Genomic DNA, 17668 nt, shown 5'->3' on the forward strand with positions numbered 1-17668 from the left:
AAATTATGCAAAGCATTTTAATATGTAAAAATTAAATTTTGGACAAGTTTGCAAGTTCTAGACATTTAAGGTTTTGTTGAGAGGAGTTGAGTGGCACAGGGATATCTAAATTTTTGTCTATTAATCTAGTCTTAACTTTAAAGGACTATAAAGTTATAACTAGGGCCCAGATTTATATGCATGTACATGTTTCTTCTGAGTATTCCAAAAAATAGTTAGATATAATACAAGTTTGATTTGTAGTCAATAGATCCTAAATATTAAGTATTATTTTGCATATTTTGTCATTTTTTGATATGTGCTATATATCTCTGTATTTTATGATTTTTTTTATTGCATTTATACGGTTTTTAAATGCATAATATGTAATATTTTGCTTATTTTAATTAAAATAATGTATTTATAATTATATTTATAGTTCATGTAATTTGACAAAGTTGTTTTCTTATTTTATCTGAGACCTATCAGGGCAATTAGTAATCTGTGATTTAGTACCTTTTAATGAATCATACATTCATCATGCTTTTCGTGATCCGTGTGTGCATAACTTTCATTTGATTTTATTTATTTATACTTAATGAAAATAAAAGAATTTTTTTTAATCAATTTTTTACATATTTTTGCAAATTTAAAGCGCATATTTTTCAATGATAATAAGTGCATAAATGAATGCACATTTAATATGTATAATTCTGGGACCTAGTTATAACTCATAAATTACTCACCTAAAATTAAATTTATAATTATTAAATAACCAAGTTATTTTCTGCTAACGATTATATAAAAAAAAAATTTTCAAAAATGTTATTTGTTTTTGAAATAATGTATGATTCATGATCACCTTTTAGTGCAATAATTCAAGTATTTTAAAAATATAGGATGATACAAAAATGTAATGAAGAATTATAAAAATAATTTTATGTTTATATAATATAATATAGTTAATTACTAAGTAAATATTTTAAAAACACATTTTTATTTGAATTTATATTATGTATATTATTTACAATCATATTTACATAAAATCTGATACACTTTTTTTTTAATTAAAAAATTGTTTGTGCATAACAAAAGTGCAAAACATTGTAATAAGCAACAGGCTTGTTCATTTTGTTAAATATGTAGTTTTTAAATAATTTTTACACTAAAACAACTCATTGACTTTTTATATATATGTATATATTATGCATGGTGTAATTTAAAAAAATGGCTAGCTATTCACTAACAAGTATAATTTCAATCTAGTTTTAATAATTTTTGATATACATTCACATAGCAATGGTCGCTAGAAGCACAGTGATGTCGTCTGGTTTTCCACCTTTAAAAAATATAAAAATTATTAAAATAAATATTAATAGTTTAATAATAATCAATAGCTAATAATTAAAAATATGAAAAGTCAACATAAAAATTAATTTAAAAATCTCAGAACATGATGTACATATGTATACAGTACACACTATAACATTATATAGGATGCAAACAAAACGCTAAATACTAGTAAATTAGTAAAATTAATAATTTAAATGTACTTTATATTATAATTATTTAGCATTGATTTTATAAGAAAAATTAAAAAATATTCTTATAAATTACTCAAACTTAAAAATGCTTAGAAAGATTTTCCCAAATTAATATTGGTTAACTCGTGAGCCAAACTAAAGGCTAAATACTTTTCACCTAAGAATCACGATTTACAGACACATAGTTATTTATTAAGTTTACATGTACAAAATCAATTTAACTCAATTTGAATTAGTTAACTCCCAGAATTAAATGCATGTAAACGGTTGTTAAATCGATTTAATTAATTTACATTTGAAACAATTACGGGTATACAAAATGCATACAAACAGATCACACAAGTACATTACAACAATCAAATCAAGATGGCGGCATAAAGATAAAAAAAATTAATAATTATTAATTTGAATAAAGGTAAATCGGTTTTAAACTTTTAAATGTGCATGTAAACGTTGCAATATAAACTGGTTTTGTGGAAATGTATTATACTAATACGGCTTTAGACATGCATTGTATGGTTTTAGACTTGTACCCTAATATAGATCAAATTAATTTTAATTAATGGATGCATATAAACAAGGTAATTAACTCAGCTCCAGCTTAACATTACGTAAAAACTATTTAATAATATTAACATACCGACTGTGTTGATTCCATTAGCTTGAGCAGAAAGTGCAAACGGTGATAAGAAAGACCTATCAAATGCCAATATTCTAGCCATCCATGCAATTGTGTTAGCAGCACATTGCAATTTTGTAGGATCACGAACACCTTCAACTTTACTTAATTCTTTTAACAACAAATGGTCAGGAACATTATCAAAAACTCCATCAGTGGCTAAAAGAATGACATCTCCATTCTCAACAGCAAAATCTGAAGTATCAGCCGAGTCTGGGCTATCACTTAGTACTTGACCACTATGAGCAGGAGGTGGAACTGATAATTGATAGGGAGTATTAAAATAGTGTTGTTGTTCTTCAGAACGATGGACAACGTGTCCTCCACGAACTACCATAAAACCGCTATCACCAATATTAGCTGTATAAATACTGGACGTCTCTTTATTTAGCACCACTACACATGCTGTACTACTACCTGTAAATTTTAAAAATGAACAATTTGATAATTAGGAAAGTACATAGATTATTTTTATTGTTCTGTATTTTAATTATGTTAAATATATTTTGAAAGTATTCATGTATATTGTTTAGCATAGTCAATAGTTTTGTTATTCATTGATTATTATACAAATAATGAGCAAACGTGGTATTCTAATAAACTAAAATTATGTTGTTATACATAACTTCCACAGCCAAATAGCCTACAGCTAGGAACAAAAAAACAAGGTTAGATTCTGCCTTTAGGAAAATATTTAACCTACTTATAATACATAAATAATACTTTATATAAAATAAACCATACATATTTGAATTGTATAAGTGAGTAAAAAAGTTACCCTTTTACCCTAGTAATATTAATATACCCATAATTTGAAAACATACAATCATAATAAATTTAAATTCATGTTAAGAGGATCAACATAATTTATCAAAGTTTTACAAAAGTCTATACTGATAGAATATATTTGCATTCAATAAATTTTATATTATTAGTATTTAGTCTTAATATAAAGATGAAATGAACTACTATCTAACTTAAATATAAGAACATTATGGAATATAAATATTATTTTTTTAATAATATTTTAATTTTTAAACCACTTATGAACACTTTTAAATTATTATATTTTTTGTCATAACTTGCTTAAAAATGAAATTTATAAAATCAATGTATCAAATACAAATAACATTCTTACTTCTTACTTTTAAGTTTGATTATAGGTAAATTCAAATCAATATTTATCTAACTACAAAAAATGGATTTAGCTGAAATAAAATCAAAAGCATTGTCAATTAAGTATAACAATAAATATATTACGTCAAATACATTTTCTATAAAATACACAATTACATGGCTATATTTCGAATATTACTTGTCAGTATTTTATAGTTCAAAAAAGTAAAAATAGGTAACTACTTTGCTATATAGTTGAAGTTGAGTATACCTAGTTATACCAGGTTAGACACTTTAGTAAAATTTTCAATTTTGATCTCCCATAATAAGCAACTAAATTAAATTTGCTACCAGAAATCATTATTAAAGTTGCAGAATGTAAAATTCCTTCAGACATAAAATAAAAACACGTATTAGTGTAAAATCAATACATTCCTTGCTCTGCTCAGAGTTTAATACATATTGTACACCACTAGATAACTGTTGTCTATTACTAAATGTAATTTATAAAGTACCCACCAATACTAATGTTATAAAAAGACGTTTATAAGTATATATTAAATAATATATATTTTTAACTGAATTATATTATATTATTATTTTATTTAAAAAATATAGAAAACCTGCAATATGTATATATAATAAAATAAGGACATGTATTATTAATGTGCAATAGATATAATAGATGTTTTTTTTTATTGACGTTCACATTTTTTTAAATTTTGTGTGAACCATAAGTAGGTATGCTATGTAAAATATGACCAAAATTATTCACTTATTCATAATCATTACAAATTGTTTTATAAAGTGAAAATTTGAAACTGAATGTTTTTTCACAAAAATCTTAATTTATACTTAAATTTACTATAAAGTTTAGTTAAGATTGAATATTCTAATTTATTCTACTTATTATTATTCCTTTTATTTGAATCAAAAATATTACATAGTAGAATATTTATTTTAAACAGTGATTATAATACTGGGCAAATGTAAAATTTTTTTTTTGGAAAAACTAATCATTGGATGCAGATTAATGACATTGATGCAGGGGCACTCAGATATTTCATTTATACTAAGGTCACGTTGGACAGTTGATTAATATACTTAGAATAAGGTTAGAAATAAAGCATTAGCTAGTTGTTAATTTAAGATTTTTATTTATTATTATTCAAGTAAAATGTCTTAAGATTTTTATAACTAAGTCAAATATTGCTATGTATGACTTAATCAACCTTTTTTGTCTATATCTTATCTTAGTATACAATCGTATGTATATATTTATAATAAAATGTTTATTTAAGAAAAAAATTTAAAAATTAAATAAATGTTTTTATTTAAATTATCTATTAAAAGAGTACATATGTTTTGTTTTATAATTTGGAATTGTTTATTTTTTATTCTTTGTTATACAATAATTACCATACAAAATACAAAAAATGCATAAGATTTTAAAAATTGTTAGCTTGAAATAAATAAAAAAAATATGAATAAAATTAATCCATAGTCCTCAATTGAAAACTGCACTAGTTAAAAATGTTTTAATATCTATAGATCAAAAACTTTCTTACCTAAAATTGGTTGTTTATTTTCAAGTAACTCATAATAACTTTGAGCTAATAATTTATTTGGTTTATTTGGTTTAACTTTTCCCAAAGATACAAGTCTTTCACATGTTGTCATGAGAAAACTTGAAAATTCACCTGGATCGATGCCATAATGGCGCCAACCTCCAACGCCATCAGCTACACCTATTAAATAAAATAAAAATAACCAAATATATAAATATTTAATATATCAAAATATGTTATGAAGCAAACACAAAATGTTAAATGTAAAATACACTTCATTTCAATCATATCATTCTTAAAAATATTATTTTTATACTGTAATTTAAATGGTAAAATAAAATTGTTGATTGGTAATAAAATGTTTCAGTAAAAATAAAAATACCTAATACATCAGTTGCTTTTCCTTTAGCAGAAAACCAAGCATCATCTCCAAATTTTCCTTTAATTGGAGGATGTTTACGTGAAGATTCTTTAGGAAAACCACATACAGCATATAGGAACGAAGGCTCGCGTTTCTTATTAACGTGTTCAGAATTTGAAGGTGCCAAATTTGTGAAGCCATTCCATAGAGCACGAGAAATCAATCTACCAGTAGAAACTATTTGCTGCATTATTTATTTAAACTAAAATTGTCATTGTGCTCACTGATTTTAAAACACAAATACAATTACGGTGCGTAATTTTTAACACAATAAAACTGGATAGTTGAACATTTGTTTATATACTATTAAAATATATTAAAACTTGAATTAAATAATATGTTTATCTATCATGTACAATAAGTTTTACAAAAAAAAATAAAAATATTCGGCTCCTCAGCCTAAATAATTATATTGAGAAATATGTGAAAAGAGCTGCGATTCACCAATTACTTAATGTTATCAATTTTTAAGTCTTATCATTTGATTTTTTTAGTAAGTGAACCATAGACCTTAGACCATACCATGGCTAAAGATAATAAAATTATGGTCGAAAAACAGCATAATATGCATATGCCCTTTGTAAAACCAGCCGCACATGACGCTTATTTTACTGATTGTCGTATGGAGAACAGCGCGTGATGACAACATTGTTGTTTTCAATGATTAAAAATGACGTCACTGCTGTCTGCGTTACGTGAACATGCTTTGGATGTCGGTAATAAATCATGTGCTATTTTCCGTGCTTAATAACTTGGTAAATTTTTTTCATCAGCCAATCAGAACATTGATGAGTTAGACGTTAGAGACCACAGCACAGAATCCATAAATCTTATTCTTATACTTATACAAGGTCTATGTTAGTGACAAGCATTGAACATTGAACTCTATAAGATAACTTAAATGCTTACCAGCTATATCTTATTATACGTTCATGCATAAAACCAAAATAAATATAACCAAGATAGGGTGTTCGAAAAAGAATGTCATTGCTATATTTTTCTAATTTCTATCATACATAATATAATGTGATTGCTTGCCAATAGATAATGTGTTTAACTTCAAGATTTTCTTTTACGTTTTGAGATTTAAACTTATGAAAATAGGACAGTGGGTAGCCAAAATTGAAATAGTACATTTTTAGCTTATCTTATTTAATCATGTTAAAATACATATATTTATAATTTAAGAATAAATATAAAGTATATTTTTTATATTTTGTAGAGTATAGTACTACTTATGACTTAAGAACTCTTGTCATAGAAAATTTGTAGTGTATGCTTTCATTTTAATAATGTACTTTCTATTATAATAAAACAATTAACATATTTCACTATGGTTTCTTATATAGTTTAATAATTGTCATAACAGAAAAATATCTAATTGAGAAGTTAACTCAACATTAATTATCTATTTTTATTAGAATTTTTTTTATTTTCCCTAACCAAATAAATACAAAATGTATAAAAACAGGCACTGCTCTAGCCCCCCAGAAAACAATTCAGCCCCTTCGGCAGCGCCCCTACTAAAAATATGTACAATAAAATAAAGTCATAAAAAATTATTTTTAAAAGAACTACATCAGAGAATTTATGAAATATACTTTTTTTAAATTAGTAATATTATGTAAATACTTTCGTATTTATGAATATATGTGTTTTAAGTTTTTGCTGTTATAAAAACCGATTTAATAATATTAATATTTTATACACAAAAACCGAAGAATATTATTAACTTAATTTAATGTTTGTTGTATACAGGTAAAAATATTTTTAATTTACTTATTATTTTTGATATATTTAGTTATTTAATTAATTTACTAATATTGTGTAAGAGTTACTCAATAATTAATAAAAAGAAATGATTTCTTAAGTATCCATTTTTTAATATATATCCATGAACTATTTTAACTTCCAAAATTCAACAAAAAATACAAAAGAGATTCTTTCATACATAATATACTATGCAAATACCAATTTAAAAATGTATTGAACTAAAAACTTGAAATTTACTAATTAAATATTAGGTAGGTAATTACAAATTTTTATTTAAAAAAATATCAATATTTAGTTTATTTAATATATTTGTTACTACTAAATAAATTGAATTTAGTATAGATTATAATAATTTAATTAATGAAGTTTGAACAAACAACATCTTCAGACTTCAGTCTTTTTACAGTGGATTAACTTACTAGTAAGTAGTATTATCTAATGAGGAAAATATCTACTATAATTTTAATAAAATACGTTTTGAAATTTGTAAAATAAGAAAAAAATCTTTTATTTATTTATTATAACCTACCTTTATTGAGTAGTGAGTACCAATCACTGGATGAAAATAAACAAGCAAAGGTATCCCAAATCATTGCATTAAAAGTAAAAAAAATTCATCTGTTTATATAACTCAGTGGTTACCAACCTGGGGGCGTATACACATCGCTGGGGAGGCGCAAGCACTCATCACAAAGTAAAATTTTTATCTATCAAATTTTATTATATTTAAAATTCCACTATAATACTATATTATTTACAATTATTTATATTTAATAATTACTATCATCAATAAAAAAAGTAGTCTTTCCGAATATTATATAGTTTATTTGTAAAATGTAAAGTAAACAAAAAAATTATAATTTTTTCAATTTATTGGTGGGGGGGCGATATTTTTGAAAATCTACAAAGAGGACGTAGAATAAATAAGGTTGGGAACCACTGATATAACTAAACACAATTAAATTTATAAGTAAAAGAAACATAATTATTCATTCACAAAATCACAAAGGTATGTAATAATGAAATTAGGTATCATTTTTGTACATCATTATTAATATAGTTGTTGAAGGTCTGTGATCTAACATTTTCATACATAAGGTACATAAAAAAAATTTATATTTTATTTAAATAACCTTAGTATTTGTTGAAAAAGTCTTAGCCCATGTAAAAAAAATATTTGACCCACTCTGCACCCCCTAAAAAAAAATTCTAGTGCCATGCTTGTATAAAAATAATAGGCATAGGCCCCGGTGAATGTGGGGTTATATATAAGTAACTATTATCATCCCTTTTGATAAATGTTACTCCACACTGCACAAGAAAATATATTTTGAAATTTTTGAATCAAAAGCGTACTATAGAATATTCAGTAGTTCAGAGTTTTATTTTAATTTCTATACTTTTTAATTATTACAACTCTCATGGTTAGGTTACCAACTGGTACCAATATACTACTGATAAAAATTTGTTTGGAACTGTTTATTTATCCATGAATTTCAGTTTTCAGTAGACAGTACAGCGGCCGGTCATAACTAATCTATTTACAATTTACGCTAATATTTTACTAAAATCAAGTACTTCTTTTATATTTATGTTCAACATTCAGTATTACTAATTTATCTATGGCGTGACTTAACATATCACGAATATTTGACATGTTTTATGTTTATTTTTTCATATGCTATGTTACCACAGAACAAGCCCTGTGTATGTTATAGTGTGACTAAACCATAGAGTATATAATAATGAGTGATGTGTTTTTAAGTTGTATACCACAATGTTTTTATTATTTTTCTATGATTAGTGCTATTTTATCATATTATAACGAATTTTGATTTCGGTATTTTGGTGTTACACGATTTTTATTAACACTAGTTAGACATTTAAATTTCGTGGTTTTTGAAGCGTTTTTACTTAATTTAAAAATTTATATTTTTTCTTAACAATGACTTTGGTGGATTTTAATGATGTCGTATTACCGGGCTACGACGTTTCTGATATAGTTCTCAAAGGAGATACTTGTAAAAGAAGTGAAAAAACCATTGGTCCAGGATTGAAGAGTGTCAACAACAAAATAATCGTATGTAACGGTGGAATATTAAGAAGTAAAGATGACAAATATTTTTGGATAGAATATTTAAAAAAAAAATACTCACCATCTAAGGATGATGTCATAGTGGGTATAGTAGCTGCTAAAACATCTGAAATGTATAAAGTTGATATTGGAGCTTCTGAACTAGCTACTCTTCCATACTTAGCATTTACAAATGCTACCAAAAAAAATAGACCCGACATCAAAGTAGGAGATGTTGTAGCAGCTAAGGTTAAAGTGGCAACACCTTTTATGGAATCTGAGATCAGTTGTGTAGAATATGCTAACAGCATTATTCTTGGTCAGTTAGAAAATGGTTTTTTGTTTAATGTTAGTTTAAATTATGCATTGAGATTAAGGAAATCAAATTCAAAATTACTTTATCATCTTGGACTGATGGTTCCCTATGAAATTGTCATTGGGGCAAATGGAAAGATTTGGATTAATAGTGCATCAATACGTACAACCATCGCTATAGGGAATGCTGTACTAAAGGCAGAACATCTAGAAGAAGAAGATATTCCACAGTTAGTAAAGAATTTTAATAAAAGTTTAAATGTTTGAAGATGTATTTATTTTTTTTTTTTATTATAAATTTACTATTTGATCAATATAAGTTTTTTTTTTTAAAAACAATTTAAGATTTATTTATGTTATAGACAAAATCTGAAGACCTGTAAACAACTTAGCTAATACATATTTATTGAATTCCAGAATACTATGTTTTACTAACTATTTAGGTAAATTATTGAAATTAAATTAAAAAGAAATATTTTTGTAATGTTTGACATAGAAAAATATATTGTTTTGTAAGTATGAAATATTGGAAAACAATATTGCTATTGAAAATTGGTGGTTTGAGTATTTTGATAGCTTAATCCATTATTAAAAAAAAAAAAAATAGCTTTTAGTAAAAGTTATCAAAATAATAACAAATATCAATCCGTAAATTTTTATTTCTTGTTTTAATAATTTTTTTTTTTTTTGGTGATTTTAAATTTAAATATAATATTAATATTTTTTCATTATTTAAATATTCTCTCTGACAAATAAAACACAAGAATAGTCTTATTCTAGTTTTATATTATTAAGATAGGTATTAAAAAAAAAAAAACGTCTAATCTAATCACTTTAAATTTAATATAGTAAATTATAAATTGATTAAGAAAAAGCTTAAATGTATACAAAGGTAAAAGATAAAAAATTATGTACATATTTGTCAAAAATTTGCAGACAAAATAGAACCAAAGTATAATAATAGTTATTAAATCATTAATTTAACTAATTGTAGATAAAATATGTTAATTATTTACTAATGCATAAAACTAAATTGTTAAATCAGAACTACCAAAAATAACCACATATTGAGAACAATGTAGGAAATATAAATTGCATTTATGAAGTATTATCTACAATTAATGGCACTGAAACAGTTCAGTGGAACTTGTTTTGGTAAACATGTTCTGGTAATGTAATAGCCTAAATATTTTTTTTGCAGTTGCTTTGTAAAAGGGGCCAAAAAACAGCTACCTGAATTTTTTAAAGAGTATTCAGCGAATAATGGATAATCATTTAATATTTAATATAACAAGTAGTTAAAAAATATTACAGTAAATGCCTTTATAAAGTTTTAGGTGTATGGGTAGGTTTTCCTGTTACTAGCTAATGAAATATTTCAAGTTTGTTTTGCCACTGATCAAAATATAAATATGAAATGATAAACTTAATATAGTTCTAATATGGTATAACACAAATTAAAGAAAACAAATTTTTAATGAATGAAATAAAATATACTTTGTAACTTAAATGCAATGACTCTTAATATATTAATATAATAACTTAATATGCCAATATATTAATGATTTTGTGAATATAAAAGAAATGTATTAATAAAAATAAGTATAATAAAAACTTTTTTTTCTATTAAGCTGAATTTAGTTAAAACTATAAAGTTAAGCATTATACAAAAAATAATTATTATTTAAAATGCTCAATTAAAATAAGAGTATTCTAACAAAATGATATATCGTTATAAACGAAAAGCAAGTATTCAAATAAAATAATATTTTATTTTTAACCTATAACTTTATTAAAAACTAGAAATGAGAAAAATAATAAAAATTACACATACCTACAATACACAAAGAATGAAGCATTTCTTTATAAATAAAAAATGCAGTGCTATATTTATACAAATAAAACTTGGGAAATAAACTACCTACACTTCTATGATAGACTAGAAAATTAAAACTTCATTGTGGAGATACTGTTTAAAATTAATAGAAAATAATGAACATTATTTAAATTTGTTAACCAAACAAAAATATTAACGGCAGTCCAAAAAATTTTAACGGCAGTCCCAAACTTTTATTGTCTTGTCTACACTACCTGTTATTACAAATGGTTGTGATCTATGGAAATCTAGAAAGAGAAGAAAAAAAAGTAATTGTGAGAAAAAGTAATTGATTAAATAACTTACCAACTGTGGTACAAAAGTGTCCATGTGCCAACAGTGTTTTCATATTACGTTTATTTGCCAAATCCCAAATTCTAAGTGTTTTATCATCACTTGCTGATATAACATATTTACCACCAGGATGAAAAACTAAACCACGTACCCAATTATCATGTCCAATCATAGTAAATAAACATGAACGTGAGGCAACATCCCACATCTAGTAAAATAAAATATAAAAATACTTATTATTTTGTAGAATAAGTTTAACACTGCGATATACTTACAACATTAATTATGAACAAATACATTATTTTACAATAAAAAATAATGCAATATTATTTTAAGGTTTCATAGGAAATTTAGTAATTTTATGTTTCAAATAACCCAATAAATTTGTAAATTATAAATTCATTATAATTAACATAACTTTACCAAAAATAAATAATTTTAAGTTTTGTTAAAATTTAAAAACGATATTTATTATAATACATGAATTTGAAACTATTCAAATGTAATTAATTATTTATCATACATAATTAATTTTTCAAAATATTAACTCAATAATATTCTATGATATTCAATAATGACTTTAGTTTTCAACACATTATCTTGCAAATGAACTGTTAAGAAAACAAGGACTGTCAATGTAGACGTAAATTCCAAATTTTAAGTTTCATTCTGTATATTATAAATTAATATATTCATAATTTTGATAAGTAATGAATCCTATTTTTGTTAATGTTAAGATTACAATGTATTATATTTTAAGCTATCTTCATACTGTACATATTTATGTAAAAGTGGATCCTACTTGTTTTAAATATATAAAATAATAATATATGCAAAGTTTTAAGTAAAAATTAATTCAACTTACTGCATTACAAAAAGAAAAATAAACTATAAAATACTCTTAGAAATAGAATTTGAAACACCACCTACGAACAGAATTATTACTTATTATTTGTATGCAATAATTTAACTTTGTGTTCAAATTTAGCATTCTTCTATTCGTTAGAATGATTTATTAAAAAACTAAGCACACTCTTAAACTACTAATTAACAGAGAACAAGTACCAAATTTTTATCAAATGTTGCAGCTCATTAATTCTAATTAGAAAAATAGATTCATATTTTTTTAATAGAACTAACTAACTCAATTATAACCTTATTGTACCATTAACTAAGAGGAGAGAGGGGACTAATCTAATTTTGATTACATACCTTAATTGATTTATCTCTAGATCCAGATATAATAAAAGGACCTTCATAACCATTTTTTTTCTGATCTACTCCAGCTCCTTCATTAATTGCTGATGAAGATGCAGCTGGGGCCCAGGCTATACATTCAACTACATGTTCATGTCCTCGTAAATCAGCCTATTTTAATGATTATAAAAATTGTTCAAGTTAAATTATATATTATTTAAAAAATATTAAAACTTACTTTACACTGGGTTGCAGAAATTACCCAAACTTTAACAGTATGGTCGTTAGAACATGAAGCTAAAAATTGACCACAGGGAGAAACTTTGACTTTTCTGACCCATTCTCGATGACCAGTAAATGTTTTAACACAGTATCTGGAAATGGTGTAATACACAAATAAAACCAAAAAATATATATAATTATTAATATATTATTGTTCATACCCTGTATTTACTTCCCACATTTTAATTGTTTTATCCCTTGAAGAAGAGACTATGAAATCTCCTCCTTTAAGAAAACATACCCCAGAAACACTATGTTCATGACCATGCATTGAACGGATGCATTCATATGTTTGACTAAAGTCCCACAGTTTTATGGTCATATCAGCACTACAAGAAACTGAAAATATATTTAAAATAAAATAAAAACATATTAACATCATTTCTTTTAATATTAAACAACCTAATAGTTTGCCACTTTCATCAAATGCAATATCTTGAATAGCTTCTGTATGACCTTTTAAAGTTCTCTCATACTCGCCAGTCTCATAATCCCAACTTTTTATTGTAGCATCTTCACTTGCAGATACGAGAATATTAAAAACAGGATGAAATATAACTTTGATAACAGTCTCTCTATGACCAGTTAAACAGTGTGTTTCAGGAGCTCTTGGTATCCAGTCACTTGGAGAACGCAATGCTCTTTTTGGAGCTCCAGAATTTATTTCTTTTTCATACTCAGAAAGTTTGGATTCAAGCTCACTTACCTATATATCAATAGGATAATCACATATTTATAAAAGTAATATAATGCATATTTAAAATACTATTTGGAGTGTTAACCACCACCTTTTTTTGCAGTCTAATTACAGATGTCCATTTTTTCTCTAATAAACCACCATATTTATTTTCTACTTCACCAGGCATATCTGCATCTTTTTTTAATCCTTCTAGGGCATTGTGATAACTATTGCTACTAAGATAATCAGCAATTGCTTTATTTCTAAAAAATAATAATAATATTCAGTTTAAGACATTTAATACTATAAAAGTAATTCAGACCTAAGATGATAAATAACCTTTGAATAAAACTGCCTAATAATAAGTTAACATTATACAAACAAACATATCACAGGCTAGATATACACGAGGGTTGCAGAATTCAACAAAACTCCTATTTCCCCCATCCCCAATACACAATGACTGTTAACATTGTAATGAATAAATATATAAAAACTTTTATAATCTAGAGTGCTATAAAAGAAATATTACAACTAAAATAAAATAAAAAAAAATATGTTAAACATTATAAATATTTTCATACTTAATATTATTATTATTATAATTAAATTGAATTGAATGTGCATAAATTTTTAATAAAGAGCTTACAATTCTTCACGTTGTCTTTGTGACAGCACCATTTTCATGACTGTCCAACAATTTGAAATATTAATAACTATTTAAATTATATTTTCTTCAACCTAAAAAAAGAAAAGATAAATTAAACTTTGATAATAGTAAAAAAAGAAAATTTAAAACAATGATTTACATTATTTATTATAATTTTTTAGTATATTTGTTCAATGTAATTAATAAAATATATAATCATAAACAATTATTATTAACTATTGTCTATTTTAGGTGAAATTGAAAAGCTGATTATTTTAAAGTTTTGAATGAATAATATTCAGCATGTTACATTTTATCTATTTTACTTTATGCATATTATTTGAAATTAAATAAATTTAGGATTTATGTTACATTATAGAGTTAAATTATATAATTTTGTATAAATACATTTCAAAACAATATCTATGTATTTATAAACATAAATACAAAAATTCTCATATTAATGTAACTTAACATATTGATGGATAGTTAAAATTATCAAAATTTTAAAAATTATGTTTACATTAATTAATGTTTAAGTAGTTTTAACTTTTGATGTTCTACAATTATATAGTTTATAATGTTTTAATACTGATTTAAACATGTTAATTATTATCAATAATATATGATAAAAAAATATTACTGCCAATAGAAAATATAATTTTCAATAGAAATAATAATATATTTAAAACATTATAATTTTAAATACATTTTATCAGTGCCCAATATTACAAAATGCGAAAAATAAAACATAGTATTTCATATAATACCACTGTAGCTACTATTGTATAGTATCCATTTAGGTTACTTTTTTAAGTATAGATAGAAATCAAATTTAAATGTTCCCTAGAGTCACTTTCAATTATACTGTTATTGCATATTGAAGTATACATTATTGACTGACCATCAATGTACTAAGTCAATGTATGGTACAAAGAGTTTTCATAATAATTACCTTCGTAAATAATAAAATTATAGAAATTGGTACTAATATACCACACAAAGTATCAATAACTTGTTTACTTGATTAAGTAATAAAGTAAGTGAATATTGTACAATTATTTTAACAACTAACTTTAAAAATATAATTAGGTAGAAAAAAACATTTAATGGCAAAGATTCTCTAAAACTGAAGAACTTACTATCATTTAATATTAAAAACTTACCTGTTCCAGATGGTATATGACGAAAATTAATGGCATATAAGAATATTATATTCTAAAACACAATAATTTCAAATTAAATAACGACTTGGAAAATAGTTGAACGTTTTATGCAAAATACTCATTCAACTAAGAAAATTTCATTTTAAGAAAACGATATTTTTTACTTTTATAATAATAATTAATGTTTGTTGTAAGTTGTGATATAAAACAATATGGCGTCCCCTTATATAGATATGAACAGTGATTTAAATGAAGAAAGAATATTAGTGATAAGCAAATTGATATAAAATTATAATAAAATATTTAATAAAGGTACCTATATAATTAAATTGTATACATGAGCTCTAACTCTATGACCAATGATTAAAATTTATTATAAATTTGAATAATGATTAGGCGTATTAAATTAAGGTTAAAGAATCTAAGATTATTCTTGTATCATAAACATCTTAGTATATAATCTAAGGGTTTATTACAAAAACATTCCATTAAGTAATAGATAACACAATAACAAATACAACACACAGAAAACGTGGTCTATCTCTCATTTTACCTGTACGATTTAAAAAATAAACAATAAAATTCAATTAAATGGAGAAATTTTAATCGATTGAATATCTGCGCAGAATAAACACGACTTGATAAGTAAAAATAAATTTGTAATTTTGTTATAAAAAACAAATTGTTTAATCATTCAATGTACCGAAATGCAACAATTTTATACATTTTCATAAATTATCTACCACAATAAATAAAAATTGAAGAAGTAACTCTGCTGTATGCCTGTATTCAGGTATTCTACTAAGTGTTGAGTAAACTTCGTTATAGAGTAGATTAGGGTAATGTCTGTGTTAGATTAAACTTCATTGATACATAATAATTGTAACGATAAAAATCTAGTCTATACTTATTTGTCTATAAAATAATTTACATTTATATCAAATTTGAAATCCAAAGAATTGAAATTATTTATTTTTATCTGTTTTATTGATATTAAAAATAAACTCAAGAGGAATCCTCTACTAAATAAGCTTCTTTACTCTCGAAAAATGTTTATCTTACATAACTTAAGTAAAAAGTAAAAAAAATCCAAAATATTTAAAAAATATTATTATCATGAATTAAAAGATATAATCTACTATTATTAAATTTTAAATCACAACAAAGTAATACAATTTATCGTTCGAAACCACTTATGAGTAAATATTGTTGTTTGTGTTTTTATAAATACTGAGGCAATTTTATTTTTGACTTGAAGGGACCGGTCCTATGTGTGATCCACCGATAAACGGCTGGTCCAATGTGTGATTAACTATTAACTATATATTATATTCATACTATAAAAGTATTTTTTAAATCTGATAAAAAATCATCAAATATTTGAGTTTATACCAGGTGGCATGACCGCCATCATTCTTCTTTAAGTTGGTGGTCTAATAGTAAATATGCACCATTAACTTTAATATTATACTCAGACTTGACTAACAATTTTTTTTAATGTACCATTCGAATGTCTTTTTTACTGGTCCTTGTTGTTTCACGTAATTGTCTACTACATTCGGTGTTATCAAATATTCTTTTTTGAACAGACCAAACGGTTATTGTTACTTAAAAGGTTTTTACTTTTTAAATATTCAACGCATTTCAATTCATCAATAATTATATTTCTATATAAATATTCCATTATTGTAGTAGAATTCATTTTAAAATTTAAATCGTTACAAAATTAGTTATAAAAAAAAAATTGAAAAAATTGACCAACTAACGAAATGACACGAATGAACGCTAAATGGTAACTGAATGTTTAAATGATGTATTTTAAAAATACAATAGTCGTAAAATCCATATTATATCGATAATTATATAGGTATACATAACAATGTAAAATATAAATATGTTTTCAGTAGATCACACATTGGATCGGTCCCGACTTGAAATATAAATTAGATTCAATTTTTTACCTGAAACTTTTTTCAAAGTAATCAGTTGGTGGATCAAAGTACTTTTTCTTTACATAAAAAATACATACATCATCATTAAAATAAATTATCGTTCT

The 17668-nt window shown here is 24.2% G+C and overlaps 3 protein-coding genes across 3 annotated transcripts; 1 reads left to right on the top strand and 2 right to left on the bottom strand.

Annotated features, from left to right (window-relative positions):
• Window positions 1–1041: 1041 nt before the first annotated feature.
• LOC112594326 (protein phosphatase PTC7 homolog) lies at window positions 1042–5568 on the bottom strand. Its single transcript, XM_025339056.1, has 4 exons — window positions 5269–5568; window positions 4887–5066; window positions 2164–2619; window positions 1042–1318 (listed from the first exon to the last, which is right to left on the bottom strand). Exons 1-4 carry the CDS (start codon window positions 5495–5497, stop codon window positions 1269–1271), a joined length of 915 nt encoding a protein of 304 aa, XP_025194841.1. The 5' UTR covers window positions 5498–5568; the 3' UTR covers window positions 1042–1268.
• Window positions 5569–8594: 3026 nt separating this feature from the next.
• On the top strand, window positions 8595–9860 carry LOC112594396 (exosome complex component RRP40). The gene has a single exon (XM_025339158.1). It carries the CDS (start codon window positions 9026–9028, stop codon window positions 9734–9736), a length of 711 nt encoding a protein of 236 aa, XP_025194943.1. The 5' UTR covers window positions 8595–9025; the 3' UTR covers window positions 9737–9860.
• Window positions 9861–11273: 1413 nt separating this feature from the next.
• LOC112594345 (lissencephaly-1 homolog) lies at window positions 11274–15781 on the bottom strand. The gene is made up of 9 exons (XM_025339079.1): window positions 15613–15781; window positions 14447–14538; window positions 13907–14060; window positions 13521–13824; window positions 13280–13457; window positions 13075–13210; window positions 12852–13007; window positions 11652–11847; window positions 11274–11593 (listed from the first exon to the last, which is right to left on the bottom strand). The coding sequence occupies exons 2-9, from the start codon at window positions 14482–14484 to the stop codon at window positions 11520–11522; spliced, it is 1236 nt and encodes a 411-aa protein (XP_025194864.1). The 5' UTR covers window positions 14485–14538; window positions 15613–15781; the 3' UTR covers window positions 11274–11519.
• Between the last annotated feature and the right edge of the window lie 1887 nt (window positions 15782–17668).

This window comes from Melanaphis sacchari, unplaced genomic scaffold (genome assembly GCF_002803265.2).
Source record: "Melanaphis sacchari strain LSU unplaced genomic scaffold, SCAv2.0 Contig22_pilon_pilon, whole genome shotgun sequence".
Lineage (NCBI taxonomy): Eukaryota > Metazoa > Arthropoda > Insecta > Hemiptera > Aphididae > Melanaphis > Melanaphis sacchari.

Bases quoted from the DNA above. Each gene is read 5' to 3' on its own strand.
- LOC112594345 (XM_025339079.1), bottom strand. From the start codon at position 14,484: ATGAAAATGGTGCTGTCACAAAGACAACGTGAAGAATT. The intron at 13,008-13,074 runs GTAAGTTTTAAT...TCATTAAAATAG, and splicing joins TTTCTGCAACCCAGTGTAAA to GCTGATTTACGAGGACATGA. The intron at 11,848-12,851 runs GTATGTAATCAA...TTATTTTACTAG, and splicing joins CTAGAGATAAATCAATTAAG to ATGTGGGATGTTGCCTCACG.
- LOC112594326 (XM_025339056.1), bottom strand. From the start codon at position 5,497: ATGCAGCAAATAGTTTCTACTGGTAGATTGATTTCTCGTGCTCTATGG. The intron at 2,620-4,886 runs GTAAGAAAGTTT...TAAAATTTACAG, and splicing joins AAATAAACAACCAATTTTAG to GTAGTAGTACAGCATGTGTA. The intron at 1,319-2,163 runs GTATGTTAATAT...TATTTTTTAAAG, and splicing joins TAATGGAATCAACACAGTCG to GTGGAAAACCAGACGACATC.
- LOC112594396 (XM_025339158.1), top strand. From the start codon at position 9,026: ATGACTTTGGTGGATTTTAATGATGTCGTATTACCGGGCTACGACGTT.